The following is an 18,823-nucleotide window of genomic DNA, read 5'->3' on the forward strand; positions in this document are numbered from 1 at the left end:
AACCGGAAAGCCATTGTTTATTTTTTTTTTTTGGCAGTTCCTACTTCCTACTTCTTACTTCTTACTACTTCCTGTGTTCATTGTGATTTTGAAGTAATCGACATGGTTATCGAAACAATGTCAGTTTGTCATGTTCTTGAAGTGGCGACACAGTCCTTTAATTCACGAAATGCCTTACCTAATGCTTATCTTTAAGCGTAATTACAATTCTTTCTCAAGACCTAGCTGAAATCTGAAAATCTTTTTTTTTTTTTTATCAAGAAAAATGATTGAGATTAGATGAGATGAGATTGTGTTTAGTTGATGATTATGCAGTAAATTTGGCATGTTCTCTCAGATGAGCAAATGTACCGCTGTGAAGACTGTGATGAGCTCTTCTCGTCAAAGCTGGAGTTGCGACGGCACCAGAAATACTCTTGCAACACCGGCAGCTCTATTTTCGATTCGTTAAGCGAAGACCTCAAACAGGAGCGGGACGACAACGACGAACCGGTGCACGAGTGTAAAGACTGTGAAAAGATCTTTCCCAGCGAGTATAGGTCAGTGTCCGGAGCCACTTAGCTGCTAACGTGATTGAACGTTTGAACGTTACAAGTTACCTTGTAAAACCAAAACCTAAATATGTTGCCTAAGAATGCGAATTCCTGAAATGAAATGTTGATGTGGATGTTTTTAATATGTTTTCTTAGTCTTGGCCAGCATATGGTTGTACACACAGATGAGCGGGAGTACAAGTGTGACCAGTGCCCTAAAGCTTTCAACTGGAAGTCCAACCTCATTCGTCATCAGATGTCACACGACAGTGGCAAGCGCTTCGAGTGTGAAAACTGTGATAAGGTACTAATTTCAGTTTGATAACGAGCTGATAAACCATATAAATGGCGATAAAATGGTCAAATCAACGATAATACGTAACAAGAGTTAGGAAGTTCTATGCATAAATATAGTGTAGTGTCAGTAGTATTTGCTAAAATAATATCGTTATCAGTTGATCTTCAATTCTGGCATTCCGTCTTGTAATTACAAGGTATTCAAATTGCCGGTGCATGTTTGTATTCCTTCCAAAAAATGATTCTTCGTACATGCTTCTGCCTCCAGTGTACTGGATTGTGTCTCTATAAAATGCTCTTCACATGTTTAGCACATGCTTGGCAATGCTTATAATCTGGTTTATGTTTCTTTGTTTCCTGCAGGTATTCACAGACCCCAGTAACCTGCAGCGCCACATTCGCTCACAGCATGTCGGTGCCCGTGCCCACACCTGCCCTGAGTGTGGCAAGACCTTCGCTACATCCTCAGGTCTCAAGCAGCACAAGCACATCCACAGTAGTGTGAAGCCATTCATGTGTAAGTTCATGCGTTTGCATGATTTAATAAGCCTCTGGTTCATTTCCACTGTCCAAAGGTCTCTTAGCTAGCTCCATCTTAAAGAAATTCTGGAACTTTCCGTCGTATTTTTTTCCTGTGCTTTTTTTTTGCCTTGTGTTTTAAGTTCACTTCTGACAGATGTTGGAAGAAAGGCATATTTTCTTTTGTTGCACCCTGTGCAGATAGCCAAAATACATGTATACTCTGCCCGTTTATTTGTATTTGATTTGTAAATACTCTAGATGTATTTGATGAATCTAATTGTAACAGATACTTCATTTTTGATATGTTAAACAGCATGAATAACTTGCTTATACTGATAATGAATTCGCCTGATGAGTCTAATTACAGTATGTTAATAGAATTAATCAGGCATGTGTGTTCTACCAGGTGAGGTGTGTCACAAGTCCTATACCCAGTTTTCCAACCTGTGCCGCCACAAGCGAATGCATGCAGACTGCCGCACCCAGATCAAGTGCAAGGACTGTGGGCAAATGTTCAGCACTACCTCCTCCCTCAATAAGCATCGGCGCTTCTGCGAGGGAAAGAACCATTATAGTCATGGAGGCATATTCACGCCAGGCATCCCTATGACCTCCAGTCCTATCATGGGCAAGTCCAAGCCGCATCCTGGCCTGAATCACAGTGGACTTGGCTTCGGTGATTACTTCCCCTCTCGGCCGCATCATCCAGGCCTGCCCTTCTCTACTGCCCCTCCTGCATTCCCGTCGCTTTCCCATGGCTTCACAGGGATCTTTCCCCCATCACTGTATCCTAGGCCCACATTGTTACCCCCTAGCCCATTACTAAAGAGTCCACTGAGTAACAGTCAAGATGGGAAGCTTCCCCATAGTCCCCTTGATGCCCCTGCTCTCTCAATGGTCACATCTGTTAGCAACACCAATGGCAATGCAGGTAGTGGCCTTAGCCAGTCAGAGATGAATCGCGAGTCTAAGCAGGAACTGTCCATGTCAGACAGCAAGAATAAGGTAAAAATGAGTGACATGTCTGATGGCAGCGATTTAGAGGATGTTAATACCACCAGCGGCACTGATCTAGACACCACCACTGGCACAGTTTCTGGCTCCGATCTAGACAGCGAGGCGGAGAGCGAGCGAGAGAAGAGTCGAAGGAAACACAGACAGGAAGGCAAACAAGAGGAGGTCAACAGCAGTGTAGTGTCAGTGTCCAGCTCAGGTAACCTTCCTCATGATCGCCCTTTCCTCTCTTCCCAGCATTCCTTCTTTCCTCCACCCGATGAGCAGGCACTCCCACCTACTGCTGCCACAACCGACTCTATCAAAGCCATCGCTTCCATTGCTGAAAAGTACTTTGGGCCAGGCTTTATGGGCTTGCAGGAGAAGAAAATGGGCTCCTTGTCTTACCCTTCCATGTTCCCCTTTCAGTTCTTACCCAACTTTCCACATTCCTTGTACCCTTTCACAGACAGAGGACTCAACCCTAACATGTTCCTAAAACCAGAACCCAAATCACCTCGTGAGCACATACAGAAAATGGCTACCACCACTGCTGCAGAGTCACCCTTTGACCTCACCACCAAGCCCAAGGAAGTGAAACCTTTCCTTCCACCCTCCGTCAAGCCCTCTAGTGCACTTCTTCCCAGTGGTGAGGATCAGCCTCTTGATCTGAGCATTGGAGGCCGGAGCAGAGCCAGTCAGAACGGTGGAACACACGAGCAGCGTAAGAATCATGTCCATAGCACCAACTGCAAGACGCCAACTAAAGATGAGCATCCAGTGCTGAACCAATCTCAGAACCTCCACCAGCCCCAGATGCCTCAGCAGCAAGTGTCCCTTCCGCAGCCTCCTCTTCAGCAGCAGCCCTCGCTCCACTACGCCAAGCCTTCGCCCTTCTTCATGGATCCCATCTACAGGTATTTTCATCCGAGGGGGTCACAGTACACTGTTAGGATGTCGGTCCAAATTGCTGCTCTGTGATACAAGTTGGTATTAGATTTATATACCAGGCAAAGGATCGGAGCAATGTCCTTCGTTCATACGTAACCCTCTGTGTTGTTGTCCAGCAGGGTGGAGAAAAGGAAGCTGATAGATCCTGTAGGAGCACTGAAGGAGAAGTACCTGAGACCATCTCCGCTGCTCTTCCACCCTCAGGTATCTTGTACACATATATGTGATCTCTGGTAACACCACCTAATCACCACGGAGATGTAGAACCTAAAAAAAAAAGGAATCTGTTTGTTCTATCCATTGCTCTCTATCTTAATGTTTAAACCTTCCTACTATTGAACAGTTTTGTATGAAATTGCACCCTGTTATGGTAGAAGTGCATTTTAATTGGATTAGATTTTGATCAGAGATTTACGATTATCTGAAAAGTGTACAGACCTTTCCGCTATTAAAAGTGTATAAAGTACAGTTTGTTATCTTCTGCTATGAAAAACAATCCCTCATTGTTTCTGGTAGCATTTCATACCTTGCCCACCTTTTATGTGATGATAAAATGAAAATATTATTAATAATGACCTTTTGAATTGGAGCGAGTTGTCCCATGTAGTGCTAAAGCACCGCTAAGTTTAGTCAGAGCATTGTTTCTGTGTAGCTCTACTCTGAGGCCCACTGCTAAATAACTTCCTACCATTTTTTTTGCTCTGGCCGCCTAGATAATGTCTTCATGTCCATCAGACACTTCCTGTGTTTGTGTGCAGGAGAATGGCCTCTCTTGTTGGGAACTGTCTTATCTGCCCTGTAAATCTGTTCTCTATCAATGCAGAGCCGCCTCCCCCACACCCCAAGCCCTTCTTTCTTCATTTGTCTCTCTCATTTTCTCATCCACCTCCCTTCTCCTTCCCAGCCTGCGCTCCTCTGGGTGGCATAAGGACAGCTGGGTAGACCCGGTTAGAGCGAGAACATCGCTTCAGCTGTTGAGGAGTTGTTTATGATTACTGTCCTTCCCATGCACCTTATATCCTGACAATGCAATGGGGAGGAGTGAAAGACATGTATAGCAGATGCATGCCCCACAAATACAGTATAATGACTACAACACCCATACAATAAATGTGAAAAGAATTGAATTTATTTGGATCATTGATACTGATTGCTGTTTGATTAACTGTTAGAAAGTAGTTCTGCAGTAAATAAAGGACTAAAAATAAATATTATCCTAGTTATTATCTAAAGATATAAACAGCAGAATAGACATTCACTGGCCAAGCTTTTGCCCATGTTTAATTGGTGGAGTGACGAAATGAAGGTACTCAGACATAAATAAATAAATTGAGACAGTGTGTCTGTCTCCATGTTTATTCATATTCTAAATGTAGGAAGGATGTAAGCTGTTTTTGGCCATCGAGACACATAGCTAAGCCTTTGTTCTGTGTCTAATGGGGAAGGGCTATCAGCGAGGGGTATCTTAAACTGCATTGTACGCTTACCGTTCTCGGAGGTGAATAGCTCATTCAGTGGCTTCTTTCTGAGACTTGTTGGGAACAAAGTGGAGGGCTGGGGGCTCCCAGGGGGCTGCTCGAGTGGCTGCTAACGTGGCATAGGTCAGGGAGGTGACTCTTGAACAGCACAATCAAGACTCGACCTTCTGATATACAGCTTCCTCCGGCTTTCCGCCCTGTCTCGTAATGATGCGAAACTCCCCTACTCTCTGCCACAGCCCCCACCATCTAAGTTATTGTATTCGTCAGGTAGCAGGACACAACAAAATATCTTCAAGAGGCCGTAGTAGTTTTTTCCACTAGTGGCCTAGTGGTTATTTTTACAAGCCGAAATAATGGTTAATCTTAATGAAAGGCAACCTCACCAACAACAAAATTCAGCATTCAATTCCCATGGAAAGCGGTGCAAGATTAGCCCCTATATGGTTCAGATGTCAGTATTAGTGCTCTGACTATAGGTGCAAGTGCCCTAAAAAGCAGTGAGGGGAAGTCCCCAGTCAGGGAAAATGTCATTCTCTTTAGAGCTTCTGTAGGGACTTTCTTTAAGAACCAACACCATTAAGATTGACATGGATCTCACATGCACTGAAGCAAAATTTCACCTCACACATTCTGCCCTTAAACATAAGCATGTCTTTTCTGCAGGTTTAATGGTATATACTCCTACTGTGCTTTAGTACAGCTTCAAAGAGACTCTTAAACTACCAATAAGACTGCTTAATTCTCCTGAAATTTCATACTTCCGACCCCAACCTCCTAACATGCCGGGATATGCGAAGAAAAAAGAATTTCACTGTGCTGTAATGTATATGTGACCAATAAAGATTCATTATACTTCACTGCAGTGTTTAATATGTCACTCAGACCTGACATACCCCCAACCCGACATTTAAAAAAAAAGGTATGTATCTTATCAAGATCTCTTTTCTTTTCAGGTGTCTGCGATGGAGAACATGACCGAGAAGCTGGAGAACTTTGGCACTTTGAAACTGGACGCTCCCAATTCGCTACAGCACTCCTCACATCACCTCTTCAACTTCCGCTCCCCTCCTCCTTCTCTGTCTGACGCTATCCTCCGCAAAGGCAAAGAACGCTATGCCTGCAGGTAAGCACCATCCATTTCTCTCAGGTTGGAGCTTCAATAAAGCCATATTAAATTTCTACTAAACATATCTGCATACTGGTCTTATGTATAAACCAGAACGGCTATGCTCATGATCCACTGTATCACGTCCCATTTTCTTCTGCTGCAGGTACTGTGGGAAAATCTTTCCCAGGTCGGCTAATCTTACCAGGCACTTACGAACACACACAGGAGAGCAACCCTACAGGTAAGCTTCTCAAAACCACTCAGATGTAAAGCCCTGAATGTTTGTCCCCATTTCTGTTCCTAACACAAAACCACACATAGAGGTAACTTCAGCCACTCGAGTCTGCACAGTCCACCAATCCAAACATACTGAAGTGTCACCATCGCTCTATAATCGAGCAGTTTACTCCTGCTTGTGACATGCCTATTTTGGAAAACCAAGAGAAAATATTTCACTCAAGCTTGTCTGACACACAGACACAAACACACCCTATTATAAATGGGAACATTTCTGCTGTTTGTTCAGCACAAGCTACAGGCCTTTTGCTGGAGATACAGAGACACCCTAGCAAGACTGAATAAGAGAGAGAGAGAGAGAAAAAAAGAAAAAATATGGGAGCACGTGAAAGCGAAGGAAGATTAATTCTGTCTGTGCAGATGTTGTGGAGTTAAAGCGGCAATGCAAGCTCTGGACAATGTTGGCCTGTAATAGCGCCCTAGAGACATCCTTGCACTGTTTATAGAGCAGCTTAATTATCACAGATTTGGCAACCTTCCAGCCTATTCTGTGAGAATGAGGGTGTTCTGAAGAGGGGGACTTTGATTTTCTGGATGCTGTGGCCTTAAGCAGAGCATCAGGCTAATGGAGGAAAATTAACCCAAAGCTGCATGTTTGATGGCCAGTTTTTCCTTTCTCTGTCAGATTGATCAACTCTGGGTTCACAAAAGAGGTGACGTTTAAGGGGCTTTAGAACAGATAAGAAGTTTGCATGAAGCAAGACTGGCTTCATGCACCATCAACTACTCATGCAACGATTTTGGAAAAGTCCAAATAAAAATGAAAGGGCTTATTATCTGGAGAGACTAATATTTATTTATTTATTTATCCTTTATTTAACCAAGAAGATCCCATTGAGATATCACAATCTCTTCTTCTAGGGAGACCTGGTCAAGATGGCAACGCATAGAGTTTCACACAGAAATAACCACAAACAAGAATACTCAAAAAAGTCAAATCAAGAAAAGCACTTACACAACTCCTTTAACAGCGTTTGCAAAAGACATTTTAAAGTACTCAGAGGTGGCAATATCTCTAGTTTAACTACATTTCGGAGATCGTTCCAGGCCCAGGGAGCATGAAAAGAAAATAGCATGGTTGCCAAATTCGAGTATACTTTTGGAACTTTTAACCGAATGTGTGATAGAGATCTAGTACAATAACTATTCATATAAAAAGTTAAGAGATTAAAAATGTAAGAGGACAATTTACCTAGAAGTGCCTTAGCAATGAACATATACATATGCAATTTCCTCTTATGATGCAACGATGTCTATGCCAATGATTCATATAGTATACAGTGATGAGTACGTGAATCTGCACCACAAACAAAGCGTAACGCTTCGTCCATTTTCCTTAATAAAGATGAAGCCGCATGCATATAAAAAAGGACACTATAATCAATTATAGATAACAAAAAAAAATGCACTCTCCACTATTTCCTTTCTGGCCTCATAAGGAAGGCCGTTTTTTAAATGATAAAAGAACTACAATTTCTGTTTTTTGTCCAACCATATACTTAAGTAATACTTAGCTCTTATAAATGTACATAAATTGTTTATTGTTTTGTATATATAATATGTAATATGTATATTTTTTTCATTTGGTTATACCTCCTGGAAGTTTATTTAAGGCCCTGTTTTCCGGGAAAGCGAAAGCGGGTTCAGACAAAATCTCTCCCCTCTCTGAGTCCCACATGTCTACCGCTGTGCTTTGTGGAAGCAGTCGGCGAGATAGAGAGCCTCCCATGGGACATGGTCACTGCATGGTTGGCTCCTTCACAACAATCCCTTGATTAGCTCGTTTAGAAACAATTTACCCTAACAAATGGTAGACATCATCATCATCATCATCTCCCCTCCCCGCTTTGAGGGAAATAAGGCTGAGGCGGGCCAGTATCAGAGCTGGACTGCACTCAGCCGTCTTCATGCTTCGTTGTAGTAGGTTATTTGCCTTGCTCGAGATGCTATCGCCTCCACTCTTTGCAGTGAAATTGGCCCAGTAGTGCTGACCATTGAAAGACCCCATTCAGATTGTAACGCTCCATGTACAGTCCTTGTAACACTGGAGGAAAAACTCAAAGATGATGAAGTAATTTAAAGTCCCCTTGGACAGGCTTATAAAATAAACCAAACAGGGGGTAGAAAAGGCCATTAGAAAGAATGCTGTCTTGGCATTTTACCATTCTCTATGAACCATGATGCACCAAGTCTGGAACTTCACAGACACACACACACACACTCGTGAAAATAAATTGAAACATGAAAAGAGGCCTGCATCTTGATTCTGAGCACTTGATGACGAGTGATTTTCCCAAAGCAATTAGGCCTGAAAGTCAATCTTGCAAGCCAGCCACAGGAGTGCAGATCGAGCAGGGCCACCCAACAAAAGGGCCACTGTCCAGCGGGGCGCTTGACACGACCTCGCCATAGTGTTTGTTTATCAGCACATTAAATTGATGTTCTCCGGCCTATTCTGGATGGGCTGTCGTCGCGAACAAGCAGGCCAAAGAGACGTACTAGAGGAGCCTAAGCCGTGGCCCTCAGGGCTAGTTACTCAGTGCCAGAAACACACTTATACACACAAGTCACTGAAGAGTGCCCATCCAGGCTATAGTAAGTTAATGCTCTAGTTAATACACTGTAGACTTCTCTTTAATTTAAATGATTAGGCTGAACAAAAAAAGAGAGGAAATTAGAATCACATTCATCTTTTGCAAGGAAGGAACGAAGAAGCTCGGTTTGTTTGGGAAATAGTTTTGCACAGAGGAAATGGGTCGATTTAAAAAAAAAACAACTTACATATCGACCCGGTGAACAATTTTATATTAGCAGAACATCCTCTTAATAATACAGTAATAAAAAGAACTTTAGGTTAGTGGAATGTGCAGTCTTTTCAATTTTCTGGAAATATTTGTATGTTTTTACGTAGTTTAAAAAAAAAAAAAAAAAAAAGAACCTGTTTAGAATAATTGAACATTCTGATAAATATTCAGTCTGAGTTGGGAAATCAGTACTGCAGGAAGCTTTGTTTGGAGCCATATCTCCTTTATGGTATAAATGAGAGAAGTCTATAAAGATGTTTAAGCCAGCACTCAAAACAGTCCTCTGGGCCCCTAAGACCGTCCACATTTGTGCTCTAACTGAACACACACATCACAGGCATAGAGCAAAAACGTGAAGCATTTGCGGGGCCCTAAGGACAAGTTTGAGAACCACCATGGTATTACAGTAGTCTTTTCTCTAGGTACACCTACGTGTTAACACTAGAGGCAGTGCCATTCTTCGCCACAGGGTGGAGTAATTCACAGCACAATACAATTCACAGGGTAACTCAATTCACTCCAAATGTTACACTGTGAAAGAAAGTCGCTTCACTAGGCACATTTACAAGTCATCAGACGGCTGTGACTATGTGTGTTTTAAAATTATATTGTCATATCTGGACCTTCATTCTGTAAGTTACATATTTATAAATGTCAGTGAGTCTGACTCCCACTACAGGCCCTAGTCATTTAAAATCGGCTTTAAAGAAACTTTTTTTTTTTTTTTTTTTTTTTTTTTTTTTTTTTTTTTTTTATAAACATGGAGGCGAGGAGTGCTGCCTATGCTCTGATTTCACTGTCAGAGCTGCAATGACAAATGTGTCCCCACCTAAAGAGCCCAATTGCCTGTAATGTGTTGGCCATGTTTATACTGAGGCATTCTACAGCTAGTGATTGCTGTTTATATAGCTGAACAGGGACCTCATTTAGGGTTCTAATTCTCTGTTTTACTTCCCCCCCTCTTCGCTTCCCTGTCTCTGTCCCTGTCCCTCTCTCTCTCTCTCTCTCTCTCTCTCTCTCTCTCTCTCTCTCTCTCTCTCTCTCTGCCTGCAGATGTAAATACTGTGACCGTTCCTTCAGCATCTCGTCCAACCTCCAGCGACACGTTCGCAACATTCACAATAAAGAGAAGCCGTTCAAGTGCCACCTGTGTAACCGCTGCTTCGGTCAGCAGACCAACCTGGACCGCCACTTAAAGAAACACGAGCATGAGAATATCCCAGGTAAACATATCCTCTCCAGACTAGTCAAAGGGTGCTCTGTTGTCCTGCCCAAACTTCTGTAAGATAATACAGGCCTAAATAATCATGGTGCTGTGAAATAGATGATATATTTATGTGTGGGTTTATATACTGTAAACACAATGCGTAACAACCTCTGTGTCTGTTTCTCTCTGTTCTGTTCTGTTTGTGTGGCAGTGAGCCAGCACTCTGGGATTCTCTCAAATTTGGGAACAAATATCTCCTCTCCAAACTCCGAACCTGACAATCACGCACTTTTAGACGAAAAAGAGGACTCGTATTTCTCAGAGATTAGAAACTTCATCTCCAATAGCGAGCTGAACCAGGCCTGCAGCTCCTCAGAGAAAAGGTAGAAATGCATATCACGCACATTCCCGTTGTGTTTGGAAGCTATAGTAACCAAGAGCACAACTCAGGCAAGATTAGAGTCTTAAACTTAAGTCTGTTGTGAGGTTCAAGCCTGCTCCCTAGTGGCTGCATGTGGAATGTGCTTACTATGCAATCCTAAATGTGCACATTTGGTCGCACAACTTTGTCTTTAAAATGGCAGAGAAGGAGGTGCAACATTTCGGAGACCTATATCTGAAAATACCCTTAGCCATATATGTTCTGGGTAGATCAGGAGCACCAATTAATATCATTGCTGAGTAGACACGAGTGTGTGTGCATTGAGTTCAGAGCTGGCCGGCTAAAATCACTCAGATTTCAAGAAATATTCTGCGAAGCAGTTCTGCCATGTCTGTGTGAATAAAAACACAGATGCACGAATTCTTCTTATGACATATAATGGTCCTGCCCAATTTCAGCCTTGATATCCCGACCTCATCCAGACACATGAAAGCCTCTCACTCTGCCATCTGGGATCAATAGTCTTGTCCCTGTCTAGAAACGGCAAGCCTGGCATTTTAATATCTGTAATTCAAATAAGTGCTCTGTTTTCTGTCTCACTGCAAATCGCTGCAGTCGAGACAGACAGGCAGCTGCAGGATCACTGCTCCTCGGAGTCCTCCTTGCATCATTCATTTCCTTGTCTCTCGATCATCCTCAGTATTTAGTTGTCATTCCATCTGGTTCTTTTCGTTTCTTTGATTCTGTTGTGACGGACGTGACAGTCTGTTGGAGATGTCAGCACATTCCTCCACACTTCCTTTCTGTCTGTCCTCCTTCTGCTTTTCTGGGAAAAGAATGAGAATTTGCTAGAGTTGGAGGTGGGCACTGGTGGTTAAGTAGTGTGTCCGGTCTGGCCTTCTTTGACTGGTCGTGACAGATTAGGGGGTGTTTTGGGCTTGAGACAGACTTTCATGTTTAGCCGTCCCTGGGGACCCTCCGATTGAGGCATTTATCTGTGCACTACATTGATGGAGCCCCACATCTCCTCCCTCCAGCTAAGGCAAACAGTGTTCTGACATGTTTAGACTGAGAGACAAAGCGCAGGTCTGTGGCAGGCCTGTCAATGTCTTCCGCACGCCATGGACTTTCTCCTGAGCCAGGGCCCAATTTGATTATGGGATATTTAAGCTCGACGGAAAATGGAAAACAAGCAGTCGTTCTTGAGTCTCCCATTTCCTTTTTTTTTTTTCAATAAGTCCACCCCTCACATAGCCAGCTGATGCCTCTCTCCTGAACACTTGTCATTATAGTCTGCTCCGATGGACTACTCTGAAGGCAAAACAACTTGCGGGGACAGACTCTGTAAAAGCAGTGAGCTCATGACTGTTTGAAGAACTGGAAGGTTTGAAAAGAGCAAAAGAGCGACCGAGTAAAAGTGAGAGAGGAGTAATGGAACGGCTTGGTGCTGATAGGTGCTTTGCAGAACAGCCGTTTTCTGTGGAACTCTGTGGCAGCAAGACAGGCTGTGATGATTGGATCTGACCCTGCTGGACTGGCCCGTCTCGCCTTTCTGGGATTAGCTAATTTATCATTGCCAAAAACGTCTGTCGTTAATTACACAATGTGTGTGTTTGTCATTCGGGGGCCCTGCATGTTTTCAGGCTAAGGCCTGGCAGGGAAATCACAGGTCATTCAGCAATGATGGATAGTAATTGGGTGGCTGGAACATGGTACGCAGTGGTGATATTCGGCAGTCGGTCTATGACAGTAGATCTGCCATCACGGGCCTCCGAAGCTAAAATAGTCCATCTGAGGAGAGATGGAGTAAGCTCATTTAGTTATATATATGAGCTTATGTTGTAGTAGTAAAACCTCAGTGTACTGTGCCAAATCTAGACTTCAATACCAGTTCTGTATGTAATATCTGTGCTCAGCAGGTACATTAAAAAAAAAAAAAAAAAGCAAAATGAAAGATGTGGAAGTCATGTTAGTTCTTGATTGATTTTAATAGATTACCATCCCTGGTTTTTAATAGAGACCATTGTTAGGACATTTTCAGGATTTCTTAATTATACCGTATAAGCCAACACAAACGGAACTAAATCATAAGCCAAATAATCTCGACCCGTATTTCATCTGGGACTCTTCCAGGTCGGAAATGACGGAGGACGAGCGTCCTGAGAGCCACGCCGTCACGGACTCCAAGCTGGAGGAGGAGGAAGAGGAGGCAGAGGGAGACGACGAAGATGAGGAAGGCTCGCTAACAGAAAAGTCCCAGGATGAGATGACTTCTCCCGCCACCATGGTTCAAGGCACTTACGACGATGACGAGGAAGCCGCTCCGCTCTCCATGACCTACGAACACCCACGCAGGTAAGACAGATCACCTTCGCTTCTCACCTGAATAGATCGCATTCATCTTTCATGTCCATACGAGCACTCTACCATTCATATGTGGAAAGAAGAGTAAATTATTCGCATGATAAGACATAAAGTGGGCACCAGATGATGTCTTTTTTTTTCTTTTTTCTTTTTCGCTGCATTTGCTGGTTTTCATATTCTCTAATATGTTTGTAAGAGATGAGTCTGATTGCATTACAAGCACAAGAATAAAGGTTCTATCATTTCTTTTTGATGAATCTAGATGAACTACAGGCTGACACACTTTTCCTCCAATAATATTTATCCCAAATCTAACGTTACTTCCAAACACTAACATGACTAGTGTTCAACACAGCAGTCCACTCTGCAGTGTCCACTACTGTATATTATTTGCCTGAGTCCTCAGGGTTTTTTTTTGTTTTGTTTTGTTTTGTTTTTGGTATGCTGAATAATAATTTTAAAAAAAGGCAACCTTCTAATGTTCCTAAACCTCTTATTAAAATGGAAGTACTGAAATTGCTCAACCTGTTAGGGAGCCTGTTATTGTGAATAACTCTCTTCTACGTAGTGCTTGTTTGCTTTTAGGTAAATAATACAAAATAAAATAAGACAGGAAAAGAAAATTATTCTTTTTTTTTCCGGAAACCGCCAATAGGGCCCCCCCCCCAAAAAAAATACAGATTGATATTGAGATTACTTGGTTGAAACTAACAGCTGTATCTAGTTGTGCATGGTTGTGTATTACTCTGCCTGCTTGCACGTGCACTTTGTGACACCATCACTCCACGCCATCCCTCCATTAACACCATGTGCATGCGCCACATTATCACGGCTTATCCGGCTCCAACAGCCGTTCTGATTGGCTAACTGAGGGTTCCCTCCCCTCTTCCCAACCCCTCGTCCCTCCTTCCCGGTGCAGGTGTATTGAGGAGGATGCAGGCCTGTTAGATCTGGAGCCTCTGCCTGGCTTTCCAAAGGGCCTGGAGCTCCATAAGCCTGCTGACGAGCCATTTGACGTTAAAGACATATTTAACACCTCCTTAGAGTCTGAGGCGCTGAAAGAAACACTCTTGAGGCAGGCTAAAACCCAGGTATGCCTTTGCACCCACCTAAGGCACGAAGTGTGGGGTCACTTCATTTGTGTCAATATGCTGACTCACTAACTTTGAGAAATTCAGGGTTGGATAGTTAGAGGTTTATCAGAGAACCATCAGCTATAGAGGGATTGCTTTTGTAAGACATTCTGGAAGTTAGGTTTATAATATACTGCATTATGAAAAGAATCAAGAATGAACTTTCTCTCCTGTTTCTTACATCCTTCCTCTATTTTAATGTCCATAGGATAACTAAATAACATTGTAATAACCAACACTTGTCCTTTTTGTCTTCTAACTGTAGCACCATATAGACTCAAAACTGCTAACTTCTTACGCAAAGTGCCTCGATTGATTATTGTATATATTTTCTTTATAATATTCTGTGATGCAAGTTGCAGTTTGTAATCTTTAGATTTTCTACATTCTGTATATGGCAATATTGCCAGATAATGTATCTTTAATGATCATTTCAAGCGTCTTTTCACATTAACATTAACTTCTGGAAGGAACTCCGCCCCCATCCAGTACATTTTGAATTTGCCATACAAAATGCATACTTAGATTCAACAGAGGGGCTTTGGGGCAAAGGAGACATGTCAGTATTTCTCTATTGCGGTTGCAGTTCACCTCACAGCCAGCAGAGGGCTCTAAAAATCACAAACTGCTCCTTTAAAGGTTTGAATCAGATCTGCAATGCTTTGTAAAGTCTACTAGGTTAAACATGTTGCTCTTATGTGTGCCCCCAACCTCCCGCAGGCTTATGCAATGATGCTCTCTCTGTCGGAGAACAACCCCCTGCATCCAACCTCCCAGAACTCACTAGACGCCTGGCTGAACATGGGAGGAGGCCCTTCAGAAACCAGCTCCTTTCACCCACTCAACCACATCTAAGCCCAGAGAGCAAGGAGATGAGGAGTGGTCGGAGGGAGAGGAGGAGGAGGAGGAGGAGAGAGAGAGAGAGAGAGAGAGAGAGAGAGAGAGAGAGAGAGAGAGAGAGAGAGTGGGCAGTAGGAATGGGTAAAGACCACCATGAAGGAGATGCATGTGTTACAATAGCACATGAAGACCAGTGATGCTTACAGTAGATGAATCACCACTTCGACTGGGAAAAGCGGGAGGAGCTTAACTGAAAGACTGTTAGCTGAAACAGAGACTTGAACCAGTAGAGCTGTAGATATCTCCTTCCCACAACAGAGAGACAAAAGACTGACCACTCCACTCTGTACAATCTGTTTTAAAGCTCAATCTGCAGTTTTTTCCTCGGAAACTCGGTCTTGGAAAAAAAACAAAAAACAACAAGCCATGTATCCCCGTGACATCCCAAATCTGTCTCATTCATCATTTCTCATTAGGACAGCCATGCTTATTAAAGTGACGATAGACGAAAGAAAAAGGAAACAGCAGGTATTTTTGTCACGTATGCTGATCCGATCCGATCGAGTCCCCAAACTATATTCCATGAAGCGGCACGCTCGAACCACAAGAGCGCATATCAGCGTACCAAGACAGGGTCTGAACAGATAGCGGAACAGCTTTATGTGTCTTCTAGATGTCTCCATAAACTGCACTGTAGAACTAATTCACGAAACGGATCAGAATTAACACGATATATATTTTTTCAAACGGATGAGCCACAGAAATAAACAGAATCCCGTCCACTGCTAATCACGTCCCTCCTCTTTGATTGTGTTGATCATCATCAGAGTGGTAGAACAGAAGCATGGCTGCTCAACTCAACATATCACCTTAACCTTGTTACTGTCATGATTGCCATTTTATTTTTTGAAGCGTTAAATTATTCTCCTCCCAACGTTCTCATGCATTCGAAACACTCTTTTTTTTTTGTATGTGATTTGTTCTTCGATCAACAGTATTGTTTTCTCTCGAGTACGTCTGTGCTTAAATTGTTAATATAATTATTTAGTGAAGGACCAAATTTGTATGATAATGTTGTAAGATGTACAAAATTATTTCGAAATTCATAGCAAAGCGTGTTGTGTGCCAAATAACCCTTTTTTTTTTTCTTGGACAATCATTTATTTTTATTTCCCAGTGGTTATTTTTATGCTGTTTTAGTAGGGGTTTGTTTTTTGCTCTCGTATCGCCTGCTCAGTCTATGTATTTGATTTGAGGTGCATTTGATTTCTATTTATTTTAGTTGTTTCATCATTATAGGAAAAAAAATATATTCTAGACAAAAAAAAAGAAAAGAAAAGAAAAGAAAAGAAAAGAAAAGAAAAACTGACCCAGTTTCACCCTGTAGTTAAATCTATGACTGAGACTTTTAATCTCATGATGCTCTGAAGGATATTGTATAGAGACCGGTATGCCAAAATGTAAATGACAAAATCAACTATTTTATTTATAACTTTGGCATCGGCACCAGTCTGTTCGTGTTCATTGTGAGGTTTGTTTTTTATTTTTCACTCGCTCGACCATTTCAAACTGTAAATACAGGGTGTGATGTTGAACAAATGGTTGGAATTTTTTTTTTTTTTTTTTTTTTTAAATGAATCTTTTGATTAAAGCATCAGGTCACTTGAATGGTGGGGCATTATATTTGTATTGCTATAGTCAGTTTTGCTTTCGGTTTTAGTCTGCCCGTTTTTAAATACAGCGAAAGAATGGCCGTGTCAGTCTCTCGAACAGCTTCCAGTCCTGTGTGTTGAGTAGGAAACAGCATGCCACTGTATCCAAAACGAATCCAAATCATCCCACAAACCATCAGCACAAAGCTAGAAGCGTGGACCTTGAATGCAACTGTGTTGTGTTCTCTCTCTCTCTCTCTGTCTCTCTCTCATTTTTTTTTTTATTCAATCTTATTTCTTACAAACATAAGCAGCTGCTGTTAATCGAAGGGGCTGGAATGGGATTAAATCAACAGGATCAAACGGTGAGCTGGGAAATTTCTATTTCTAACGCTGATATGCGAGTGTAGTTCGGGCTCGAGCAGGAAGCACAGCCCTTAAAAACACGCATGTTACCCCAAGTGCCAGGACTCAGGAGTCCTCGTGCAACTCTACTGAACTGTGAATCCAGCGCATGAATCGTACAAAATAAAGACAACAACTAAACACAAGCTCATGATGAATGTGTAGAATAGATTCAATGTGTTGCTAATGTGTCAAACCTCTAGCGTTACTTTTCTTCTTCGGATGGCAATTAAAGAAAAAAAATTAATAATAAAAATAAAATAAAAAAGTCGGATCTGTCGTTATTACTTCTCCCATCGCAGCCTTTTCTTTTACTCTCTTTGTATAATGTGTGCAATTAGCACTTAAATACACAGCACTCCTGATCTCTCAGACCTCATCTGTCCCCTAAGTACTGCTTCTGATCCCCCTCCCTCTCCCCAGTTCTCCAAATAAAGCCACTTGGTTTTAATCAAGCACTTCAGCCACAATTTATACATGAACATTGTGTCACAGATTAGGCTAAACATTATGAACCACACATTGTGTACCACCCTCAATAGAAAGAATTCGCTTCTGTACTATTACAGGGCACTGTTATAGATATCTGCCACTAGATGGCGTCTCTGTGTCATTTGAGTTTTTGACATGGTAGCTAGCTGTCCACTTAAAACTGGCCTAGCTGGAGATATTTAATCATACTGCATATGTCGAAGGTTCATGATGTCACATACTACTGTAATAAGCAAGCGCTGTAGGTGGTGGAGTAAATCGATCCAACGAACGAAACGAATGGTCACAAACTGGTCTCGATATGGAAGTTGTTGTGTGTCGTCCCCCCCCCCACACACACACACACACACTGTTACAACACAAAACAAACGTAAAACCATAATTCGTTATGGTTCCTCGAAAAACTGTATAGTGTTCAAAAAAAAAAAAAAAAAAAAAAAAAAGAAACCGTCGCATTCGTCTGCGAATTCGTTTTAAAACATGGGTTTGAAAATAGATGGTGCTTGTTTGATTTGGATATGAGTTGTATATCGCTTCTGTTCTGTTTATTGAAAGAAACTGTTGTGCATGACTTGTGTTTTAGCGGTCATAATGGTGTCCATTTGTGAAATGTGTATCTTAAATTAAAAAGGCGAAAGAAAAGAAAAAAAAAAAGGTCATAAAAAATACTGAATTTGTAGATGCACTTATTGTACATGTGGTTAGGTTAGTAGGTTTGACTTTAAGTCCTGTTAACTGCCTTACCTGCAACAGGCAGATGGTTATTCATTTAAACATTATGCTTGTGGGAGAGAAATAATGAGAAGAAGAAGAAAAAAAAATGGATTGTAGAATAATAATGAAAATTCTGATAATTGCAGTTCATTTTTGGATGCTTGTGATTATTGAAGATGTACTTTAGAGAAATTTCATGGAAAAAGACATGATTCTGATGTTAATTCTGTAGAATAGATATGTATACCAAATGTAATCTTTCCAATGCTATGAAGAATTTATACATGAAATTGATATGCAATAAAAACCTGTGTGCTTTTTATATGAATTCTGCCTTTTTCACTTGTGTGTGTGTGTGTGTGTGTGTGTGTGTGTGTGTGTGTGTGTGTGTGTGTTTGTCTTGAAACATGATTAAATCAGGATTTTCTGCATCCACAGTCGACTTGGTTCATGTAACCAAGTAAAGACATGTCTCAGATCGTCTTTTCCTTTCAATCTGATGAAGTCTAGCTCAGTGTAGCTTTCTTTCTTTCTGGGGAGCTTTCCAGACCTGTCTGGTTCTTCTTCTCCATTCCAACCTTCATTTCAGCTGTGTCTTCATTGTTGCTTGAATTTTGACATGAATAACATTTCTGTGAAGTACTCCGG

General features: G+C 41.9%; 1 protein-coding gene across 7 annotated transcripts in view; it reads left to right on the forward strand.

Moving 5' to 3' along the window:
- Positions 1-18,503, forward strand: part of prdm16 (PR domain containing 16) — a 173,936-nt gene extending 155,433 nt beyond the window's left edge. For 3 of the 7 annotated variants that reach the window (XM_017467078.3, XM_017467081.3, XM_017467084.3), the window contains 12 exons: positions 338-539; positions 690-837; positions 1,194-1,347; positions 1,741-3,262; positions 3,413-3,500; positions 5,731-5,900; positions 6,049-6,126; positions 10,040-10,209; positions 10,405-10,576; positions 12,709-12,930; positions 13,859-14,030; positions 14,793-18,503. In XM_017467078.3, coding sequence (XP_017322567.1) covers positions 338-539; positions 690-837; positions 1,194-1,347; positions 1,741-3,262; positions 3,413-3,500; positions 5,731-5,900; positions 6,049-6,126; positions 10,040-10,209; positions 10,405-10,576; positions 12,709-12,930; positions 13,859-14,030; positions 14,793-14,927 — 3,233 coding nt within the window. In that variant the 3' untranslated portion in view covers positions 14,928-18,503. The remainder of the gene's footprint in view (positions 1-337; positions 540-689; positions 838-1,193; positions 1,348-1,740; positions 3,263-3,412; positions 3,501-5,730; positions 5,901-6,048; positions 6,127-10,039; positions 10,210-10,404; positions 10,577-12,708; positions 12,931-13,858; positions 14,031-14,792) is intronic. The other 4 variants (XM_017467079.3, XM_017467080.3, XM_017467085.3 and 1 more) reach the window with 4 other exon arrangements.
- Positions 18,504-18,823: the final 320 nt, after the last annotated feature.

The sequence above is a fragment of the Ictalurus punctatus genome, chromosome 5 (genome assembly GCF_001660625.3).
Source record: "Ictalurus punctatus breed USDA103 chromosome 5, Coco_2.0, whole genome shotgun sequence".
In the NCBI taxonomy this organism is placed as follows: Eukaryota; Metazoa; Chordata; class Actinopteri; order Siluriformes; family Ictaluridae; genus Ictalurus; species Ictalurus punctatus.